At 28.2% G+C, this 10,936-nt stretch overlaps 1 protein-coding gene across 3 annotated transcripts; it reads left to right on the forward strand.

The window, feature by feature from the left end:
* Positions 1-7,531: 7,531 nt before the first annotated feature.
* On the forward strand, positions 7,532-10,936 carry LOC123305420 (peroxisomal membrane protein PEX13). 3 transcript variants are annotated; one of them, XM_044887133.1, is made up of 4 exons: positions 7,532-7,641; positions 7,835-7,840; positions 7,916-8,397; positions 10,191-10,936. In XM_044887133.1, exons 3-4 carry the CDS (start codon positions 7,976-7,978, stop codon positions 10,903-10,905), a joined length of 1,137 nt encoding a protein of 378 aa, XP_044743068.1. In that variant the 5' UTR covers positions 7,532-7,641; positions 7,835-7,840; positions 7,916-7,975; the 3' UTR covers positions 10,906-10,936. The 3 variants fall into 3 exon arrangements, with proteins under 3 accessions (XP_044743068.1, XP_044743066.1, XP_044743067.1); XM_044887131.1 differs by lacking the exon at positions 7,835-7,840 and having other exon boundaries at positions 7,533-7,719; XM_044887132.1 differs by lacking the exon at positions 7,835-7,840 and having other exon boundaries at positions 7,533-7,719; positions 7,919-8,397.

Consider the following 10,936-nt stretch of genomic DNA (forward strand, 5'->3'; position numbering starts at 1 on the left):
ACACTGCAGCTAATGTTTCTCTAGCTAAAGATGTAGCTACAATAATAATATGCACAGCATTAAGTCACTCTAGTTAAAGAGTTTAAAGTAAGAATTGCGATTAAAGAATCACAGGTAAGACTAAAAATTTAAATTATCAAAGTCTAGAGTAAAACAATATCCGCTTCACAGAAAAGGTTAGAATCAAATAAACTGAGTTTGCGGGTCAATATTATCTCTCTCTGAAATCAACTTATAGCAATCACTTTGGGGGTACACACATTTAAATCTTTTATAGAAAACTACTCTACTTCAACTATAAAAACAACTCTACCTAGATGAAGACTATTCTAACTAGATTTTTCTCTGCATTGTACAGATATTTTAAAACTTGAACAGCGCAATAATTTTTACTACTTAATGAGCTACTATTTACTTCAAAACAATTTTAGTTAAAATAATGATGTCACAACAGAAGTAATAGCTCAAACAAAAAATATTTAACATAAGAAGAGTTATTTGCATTCAATTGAATATAGATGTTATCAATGTTTACTTTATTTTGTGATAAATAAAGTCTGCACGTCTTACATTAACTTATCAGACAAAACCGGGATCTATTCCAAAATGCAGCACTTTTATCGGACCCATTAACTCGATTAATATAAACTAGCTATAAGCAATCGAATGGGTTAAAACTGGCGTTCTAGCGCACAATGCACTTGCATTACGCTGCGATAGATCAACGATGCGAATTCGCTTGATAAATTAGGAATGAGAAAATAATTCCACGCGATAAAACACCGAAATTTACATCATTTACCACTTTGTGTTGTTTCACTTAGCGCCGAAAATAAGGTTGGTAATGAAAAAAGGGTTATAAAATTTTTTTTTCATACTTTGAGACGTTTTTGGATTAGCTTGGATATGATCAGGTACCTTTTAATGTTTTTTGTCCTGATGTTTATTTATTGTTATTCACACACTTCCTCAGACTACTCAAACTAAAGCCGACCTTAGTTGAGAAATGAATTAGTGATTTATAAACGTATAACTAAGTAATTAATATAGCTTTTTTTATAAGTAAAACTCGAAGTAAGTAGAGTTTTAGAGTTATAAACATTTTAGTTTAGTGAACTAATTAACATAATTTTATAATATTGTTTAAATAATTTATTAAATTGAGTTTTCATTTTATTATGAATTAACGTAATTTTTATTTTCAAATGTAGAAATCTTGCAGAAAAACGCCGTTAGTTAATTGTCGTTAGAAAATGAAATCCAAAACTTTCTGTATAATCTGAGTGAAGTGAACCTTTAAACCGAAACTAACTGCTTCATGCAAATTTACAAGTTAGTAGTGCAGCAACAACAATAAAACAACAAAAACAATTAAATTCATGATAAATTTACTAAATAGGCCTTTTCATCGATTTTCTTTTGTTTCGGATAGTTGTCAAAAAACAATTCAAGTAAAGAAAATAAATATCTTTTACCTTTATCAAACAGCGCTTTATGACAAAGATAGAAGATATGTGATATGTCTTTACTTGAACAATTTTTGACATCTGCCTGAAACAAAAAAGAATCATTTTTTTAAATAAAAAAGTCTCTTCATATGATTTTACCGATTCGCTTTTGTTTTTGGCCGTTGTAATAAAACTGTACAATCTATAAAATACCAAATATCTCATATATTTGTCAAACAGCGTTGTTTGACAAAAAAAGAAGATATAACGATGCATTTCCTTTTGACATGCCTTTCCTTTTGAATAGTCTTTTAACATGCGGCCCGAAACAAAAAAGAATCATTTATTTAATAAAAAAAAAGTTTTAATAAGTCTCTTTTATTTTATAACTCTAACATAATTACCAAAAAATAGATATAAAAATTTTAAATGTAAACGAACAAAGAATCAAATTATTTAAATTACAAATCGTTGTTGTTAGGCAATGCATTTATTATAATAAAATGACCTGACCCTCGAATTTTTCAAAAATAATGAACATTTAGTCTTTATTTCGTTATAATTAATTTCACATTACTTCAAATAATATTATATCTATTATACTATTAGTCTGAGAGTCAATTAAATAATTAAGTCACTGCATGCCACTACATAGCGATGAGTCACAGCTACATTCAATGTTTCTTTTCAGCTTTTATCAGTTAAAAAATCAACATCAGAAGCAAGTTTTTTCGGTGTAATTACTGTAGTCTATGATTAAAGAAAGCATCTACATTTTCTGCACGAATTCTCTAATCAAAAAGGAAACGTCTCCATTGCTGAGAATCAAAATGAAAATTATCATATTATTTTGCAGGCTTTATTAAAGAAAGTCCAAGACTTGATTTTATTGGCTTGATTAGCTAATTGGTAGAATACATAACTTATAAAATAAATTTATTTTGAAATGATTGCACTTCTCTTGAACATGTGTATTCAAGCAAAATAGAAAGAACAGTCTTATTTGAAAATAAACACACTCCTTCTGTATTTTAACCTTAATAAAGTAAAATCAGAAGAATCTGTTATCGATTCCAGAAACGTAGCAGTCACTTCTGTTTTTGCAAAAACATATTCTACTAATTAATTGATTAATGTAAATTTAATTTTTAAGAAACTTTTAGACGTCGCGTGAATCAATTCATAAAAAGATGGTTTATAGGTATATTTCAATTAATTCATATCCACTTAATGTAAGTACTGGTTTTGTTTAAGCATAATGATTTTTTGTCTAGAACATCGATAAGTGCACTATAGGAATTAGAATACTTAGTTAATTGGATATGAATTTTAGCACAATATTTAATTCTAATGACTTAAGATGCTCAATTTCATACAATGTTAGAATAGTGTTTCTCAGGAACCTATGTGCGAGAAATATTTTATTATAATATCAGTGTCCGTAGCATTTTCAATAAAGTCTATGGCCCACCCATTATCAATAAAATCTAAAATCTATCTAATTTGGGGGCAGAACGTTAAATTTATACGTATTGCCATTTTTGAGACACAGTTATAACCAAATAATAATAATAAAATTAGAAAATGTTCACCCTATTCATGAGAGAGCAATGCTTGAAATAACATTGTTATTCAATTTTAAATTTGATTCTTTTTAATTTTCTAGTTCCCTTTAAGCTAAGGAACTAGATGTTATGTGTCAAGTTCAAGTTCCTATCTTATGTGGTTTCAAAATTACAAGTCTAAATGAATGAATGGAAACAGTTGCCTAAACAGGATTTTGATTTGACCTTTGAGTATGGTAGTAGATTTAAAATAGAAGCACAAAATACAGAGACAAACTATTTAGTAAGAGCAGAAATAAAACAAACATTGAAGATGATATAACGTTGGATGAAGTTGAAGTTTTATGACTTTTGTCAAATAGATGTTAACAGTTTTTGACAAACATGCAATAAATAACACTTGCAAATTATAGACAGATTTTATTCATTTTTCTGATATAGATTATTAAACTTTTCTTAGCTTGTACTTTATCTTACCAGTGTAGTAATTTAGCTAAACCATCGATTTATTTTGTATGATTAAAAAAAAAACATCACTTGCTGAAAATAAAAACTGCTCCTTTCTGTGTGAATTGAATTAAATTGCACTAAATTAAAATTGTTTTCGGAGTGTTTAAATTAAGCTTAAAATTACTTTTTGGTAGTAGGTCTATATGATATTGGGAAAATTTTTAAATTGTGATTGTACAAAATATTTTTATATATAAATTTCTTATTGGATTTTGAAAAGAAGTCAGTATTTTTATTAGGCAATATATTGATTGGCAATCAAATTATTGAAAAAAAAAAGTATTTAATTTCAATATTTTCAAATATTGGAAAATTAAAAGTGATATTTAATAATAATTTTTAATATTAAGGATATAATATTTTTAAATTATGTATAATTTAGAGTGAATTTTTTTAAACATACCATTAACATTTAAACATTCAAAATTTTATAAAAATAACTTAGTTTTTTCTCGTGTAGGAGATGGTGTAATTAAATACTTACCTAAGGATGGCGTAAACAAAATTATTAATTTCGATTTAAAATCTTCATGTAGAAGTCTTTTTCAGATTCCTATGACTATGTTTTTAGTGTTATGATGATGTTAATTGTAAAACAATTTTTATTGGATTCGATAATTTAACAAAAACTCCGATATCTAAAAACATTGTTAATCTGTCTGCAAATTCTTAAATAAAACATAATTTTCAATCTTCAATACAGGCCACATTGGACGCAACAGACTTGCGTCACGGTTTTTAGTCTTCAAAACATTATGGATGCTTTCCAACCGAGACTTCAGATCCTTTCAAAGTTGATAAATGAAGAAAAAGCAGTTTTATCTTCTAGGATAGAATATTTTTTCAATTCGATCACAGTTGCTGCTCTGCCTGGTTTTGTATAGGTCTCACACAAGCATTCCCAGATTATCCACTAAAATCGAATGAACGGACTTGTATGTGATGTTCTAAACATAAATTGAGAATCATCGAGCGCTAAGTCTTGCATTTTTTTAATATTGTCCCCATTCGTTCTACAATCTAGAAAATATTTTCTACTTAATAAAATATTTCTATAGAGTAGTTCTGTATAGCCAGTCCCATAAAATCTTAAGAAAAATAGTTTAGGATCTGTTTTATAAAACACAGGCTTACGAAGTCACGTAAAGGACTTCAAAGACGGTCGATAAAGGTTTGATTGAAAACAACTCTCGTTCCAAAATTATATAGGGCTGACTATACAGAACTACTCTATAGGAGGATTTTATTAAACAGAAAATATTTTCCAGATTTAGAGCGAGTGGGGATTGAAGCAACTTATAGGAGTCTGAAAATAGATCTATCAAATTAATTTGAAGTTATGAATCGATTTGCCAATATTTATCAGTACTATATTTTAGAAAAATAATAATATTTAATCGCCAAATTATATAATTCTCTCATTGCCATCATAAATTGTTGCCATCCCTAGAATTATTCAAATAAAACTTGCCGTAGTAAATGTTTTTTAATTGCATTTTAAAAGGAATATTTTTAGTTTGTATTTAAATTCGCTCAAAAATCATTTCACTGTTGTTTTCTGGTTGTATTTCTTTGTTTTTGAATGCAGGTTTTTTGGTGGATTTGAAACTTCATTTTAATGCTTTTGGTAGTGTTTATTATATACAATTATACATGTATACATATAATAATAATGTTATTGATTATATACAAAAACATATATATCAATTTAAATGTACTACATTTATTGTGGAAATAATATTAAATTATAAGAAAAACTTTGTGTATTTTATTTTATTCTCCAAATTAAAATTTTATTGATGTTTATATTTAGGTGTTTTACTGCAAATATCACAATAATATGTTAGATGAACTATCAACAGTACTTGGGCGGAGCGAGCTTTGTTCGATTTGCAACCGAGCATTAAAGAACACCACGTAACAGAAATTTAAAATAAAATTCCTGAAAAAATTATCCCCTATCCGAACATTCCCTGCAAAATACTCCCTATACTATCTGTATACTAATTTTCATGAAAATCGTTAGAGCCGATATTTATATTATATTATTATATTGTCCAGTTTTTACATTCTATAGCACACCAGCTATAAAAAAAAAAAAAACTTTTATAACTATTGTGATATGGAATATAAAAACTGGACAAATTGATAATTTAATAGTGTTATGTATTCAAATATTCCAATTTAATAAATTCACGGATTTTGAATATAATAACGGCAGGGGAAAAAACTATTTTAAACTCGTGGAACTTTAATGGAGGAGGGGGAGGGGAAATTGTTGTATCCACTGTAATCGGAAAGTTATTAAATGATTCACGTATTGCTTATAAAGCATTATGAATGTTTATTTGCTGTAATTTTATGTATATGTCGCTAGCCTAGTAATTTAAATTTAATTCCACTTTCTGTCACCTGGCGCTGAAATCCATACAATATGAATATGGCGCCAGTAAGCAAAAATATTGTTGGTATTTCTCACAGTTTGATTGCGTTTACGCAAAAAAACATTTTCATTTGCAGTACTCCGATACCAATGGCGACAATATTTCAGAAAGTCCAATCTCTTTGAGAGAGGCTTTGGCAAGTCAGTAAAAAATGTAGTTATAAGCTGTTGAGAATCAGTGTCGCAATAGTATGTGTGCTTGTTTTAAAAACAAAGTTCTTTAATAATCAAAATGGCATAGAAGTTGAACTTACGTTAATAAATAATTATTTAATTACTTACATGTGTATTTTGTTATTGCGTTACGCTATTTGATCTCATGATGCCCAAATAAAAACGTGTTATATTTTAAATTACGTAAATAAATAATTTCTAATGTCAGATATTTTATCTTTTTTTGTCAAATGGCCTTCCTAGATTGTATAAATGGCCTAAGCATCAGCCAGCCAGTTCATTAAAAGGTTATATTAAACACTATGGATGAATATGATCCAGATCGCTAGTCGAACGACGTTGTTTAGTAAAAAGACTAGGCTGTTAACTGAACGGCTAATTAAGCTAGTTGGCTGCGACATAAACAAAATTCAATCCATAGCAACTAATAATATAAACATAACAATACAGTATAATATGATTTATTACATGATGGTACAGAACTATACAGACTACTGTGATATAATACACAAAATAAATTATCTGTAAAAGTGTTGCTCCGGGCTAAACTACAATGCCTTACTGATCTCAGGTTTTTGGCAGTTCATATTAGGTCATTTTCCTACAGATTTAAAGTAGGGGGTGGGTCTACAGATCCGAATACCACTTGGATGATTGTCGTTCTGATCTGATCTACAAAATATGCCAATACCATATTTTTGGCAGCTAACAACATTCAAGTGTTACTGGCTCATGGACTATTTGTATCCATACAAACCTAATAATGACCAATAAGTGGCGTTTGGGTGACTTGAATGTGCAACGAACTTAATAATCTTTTGTCTCATTCTAATTAAGTATACCTTAGGATGTGTATATGGACGTGCTATACTATTAGACAAAAAAATTTTGATTTGCCTCACCCCTTCGATCTAAAAGCTGGGTACGCCCATGCATATGTATACATATATTATAAAGAAGGAAAAGTATATATAACAATAAATTGAGTTGATAATGGCAACTAAATCCATTGTGAATTTAAAAATACCAACTAAATCGTCATTTCTCGAAATAAACATGATCAGAAATGATCAGGATAAAGCTAGCATTATTATGGCACCATTCAATTGATATCAGTGGCATCTAAATCGGATTCATGACCCATTTTTTGGCTGGATACCGGACTATAAATCACATACGTAAATAAAGGTAATAAATTAATGAAAGAAAATATTATACTTTCAATAAAAAATATTATTGATATTATATTAGAATGAAAGATTTACGTACATTTATTCTATAAACCTTTGTAAGTTTGTAAGCCCTGAATGAAAATATTGGACGACCTTTATTCAAGGAGAAATTAGAATAGAAAATAGATAAAACGTTTTCAGTTTTCTCCAGTGTTATAATAACATGCGTGGAATGTAGTGAGTTTTGTGTTTTTAATAAACATTTTGGTTATTTCTGCTAATTGCAAACAAAATCATTGCTGATATGTCAAGATTTATACATACAAAAGGTTAAATTTTTTAATCATTGTTATCGTTATCAAAATAATTTCATCACAGTGTTAAAAATAGTGGTATTTTATTTTTAGGTAAGAAAAATTTCATAAAAAACTTGTTTTTATAAACTTCTTAATTGTCAATTTAAATAAAACAAAAAAAAATCTTATCTGTTGGATTTTGGATTTAAATTTTATTGATTACTAGATTTAAGTAGGTACAATAAAAAAAATTAAAAACGCTTTATCATTTGCTAGAAATAAATACAAAGTAATTATTTTCTTGCAGTAGGTATGAAGTTCGACATCTAAACATTCAATTTTAATTCATTTGAAAACTGATTCTAAAATGATACCTTCTCCAACAAAACCATGGGAGGGTCTAAACAGCTCAGCTGGAGCATCCATTTTACCAAGAATTGAAACAGTTGCACCAGCTCCATCAATTCAACCAACCCAAAACATTGCACAACAACCATCACTTCCACCACCGTTAAATCCACGACTTGCAGCAAATATTTCTTCGGGAAATTTTGGACAACCTACTACCACCTATGGCAGCTATGGAAGCAGTATGCCCTATAATTCATACGGAACGTCATATGGATCCTATGGTGGGGGATATGGTAGCTATGGGGGTGGCTATGGAGGATACGGAGGAGGTGGTTATGGAAGTTATGGTGGATATGGAAGTTATGGTGGAATGAACAGTTTCGGTTACGGTGGTGGACTTAATTCACAGTATAATTCATATAATCAACCTGAAAATCGGTAAGTTTTTTTAATACACTGAGTAAAAGTGATTCCGACATCGCCCACAACAATTATAATCAGTGATTTTAATTATTAAGGGAAGTTATGTATCTATGACCTTTCTATCTAACCTTTTATTTATACATTGCATACATAATTTTCAAATCCAATAAATAATAAATTTTTTGAGAGAAAGATCGATTGCCAGTACAAAGCATCAAGAAAAAGAAAAAGAAGCTGATCTATCTATTAGAAAGTGGCCACAAACCGAAAATCAAATAAATTGGATACTTATTTAGATTTTTTGTATCTTATTAATGGCAAAATATAGATTTTAAGAGTTAAAGTATTTAAAAGAATTTTCTCAAATCTTTCTGATAGAAATATTTTTATACACAAAGTATGACACGTTTTTATCTATGTTTTCCAAATGCATATTGGTTCAGATTGACGCTCGTAAAAAGAATATAGCGTCAACGCTTCAAGAAAATTAAACTTCCTAACGTACTTAAAGTCAACGTCACTTACTTATTGACTTGAGTCTTGACATGCAAATTAGATGTCAATGAAAAATTATTTTTGCTGGCAAAAAGAGAAATAAAAGAATATTCTAATAATTACTCGGGAAAGTTTACTATCGATAAAGTCAACGTCTTAAAATTTTTCTTCATACAACCATTTCTGCTAAAAAATGGACTTTGTGATCTTACATGGTTGTTTTATAACCATGCATATTAAATTAATTATGAAAGTTATAAATATAAATACAAGGCTGTTCAAAAGTCATTGTATTAATTTTTTGAAGAAATTAAAAAAATTTATAGTAAAATTAACTATTTTGATTAATTTTTCATTTTCAATTAATTTTTAAATTTTATAGACTTGTCGCATAAAAAATTTTTCTATTTAAATTTCTACAAACATGTTTTTATGATTTTAATTTATTAATTAAATTTATTTTTAAAACTTCCGAATTATTTAACCTTTTGGGATATCGAGATCTAGCTTCTGCTAGAAACAATTATTAAAGCTTGTCACTTAATATTACTGACATTTATGAAAAATTTGATTAATAGGAACTTAAATATAACAAGCATACTATATTTAATAGCCGAAGGAGCATTAAGTTGTAACGGCATATATATTTTTCGAGTTGATTTTAATTATTTAATTGTTAAAATAAATGCAATATTTTCAACTAATCTGTTACAAAATGTGTGCTGCAGTTTTATATTTCTATGTTTAATTAGTGATTCGTTTAAAGAAATTTTTATATTTAACAAATTTTGTATTAAAACTGTCTCACGAAAATAATAAAAATTCTTTAAAAATTTAAAATACATAAAGAATGATTTAAAAAGGTAACTTAAAATAGTAAGTTTTCTGCTACGAGGCAAAACCTGACTCAGCATATTTTTCAATTCCGTTACGAATAATGTTTGTATGAACGAAATTTTGATTCTACAAAAATTTTCTATAAAATATTATCTTCATTTACGAGGAAAATTAATCCCATTTTAATCGTCACTAATAATGGATTCATAATCGTTTTGTTTGGGGAGTAAAAGCTCTCGAATTGATATCACAAACATTTCTTAACTTTGATTGAGCAACTTTCCTAAAATTTGGAAAACTTTTCTGAGACCAATGAGAAAATTATTGATATAACATACAAATTTATAATAAAATTATTTATTTTTTAATACCTTCTTTATCTCATTTCAATGACAAAACAAATGCTAAGTAAATAATTTATTAAAAAAATTCTTTGAATATAAATTAAATATATATTTTTTTTGTATTCAAAATAGGTTCATTCAACTGGCGGAAGAGAGTACACGACCTACTTTTCAAAGCATCGAATCAATTGTTCGAACATTCAGCTCAATGGCTATGATGTTAGATCAGACATTCTTTGCAATGACTTCATCATTCCGTGCTGTTTTATCCGTGGCAGATAGTTTTGCTCGACTGCGTTCAATGATGCAATATATGTGGTCTTCATTTGCTCTATTTAAGGCGATTAATTGGTTGTTTAGAAAATTAATGACTTTGTTGCGAATATACGATGCTAAGAAATTAGAAGAAACCAATTTAAATCAAGCGTTTAAAAATGCTATTACCACACCAGAAGAGGTAGCTAATTCACCATCAAAATGGCCATTAGCCGTATTTTTAGGAGTTATTATTTCCGCACCATATATCATTTCTAAAATGATTGGATCTTCATTAAATACTACCCCAACAAATGAAGATGCAAATATTCTTTTTAGAAAAGTTAAATCAACGTATGGTTACACTGCACGACAAGCACATGAATTAAGTTTTGCACCAGGTGAAATGTTATCAATTTATCCAGATGATATACAACAGAAGAATGGTTTAGTTCGATCTGGATGGGTTCTAGCGAAAAATTCACAAGGAAAACGAGGTGTTGTACCAATTAATTATTTCTTACAAAAATCCGTATCAAATTCAACAGGAAATAATGTACCTGCTTCTACTCAGCAAGAAAATGTTAATTAATTTTTAATTAGATAAATTTAATTATTTTTAA

The sequence above is a fragment of the Chrysoperla carnea genome, chromosome 1, assembly GCF_905475395.1.
Source record: "Chrysoperla carnea chromosome 1, inChrCarn1.1, whole genome shotgun sequence".
Taxonomy (NCBI): domain Eukaryota; kingdom Metazoa; phylum Arthropoda; class Insecta; order Neuroptera; family Chrysopidae; genus Chrysoperla; species Chrysoperla carnea.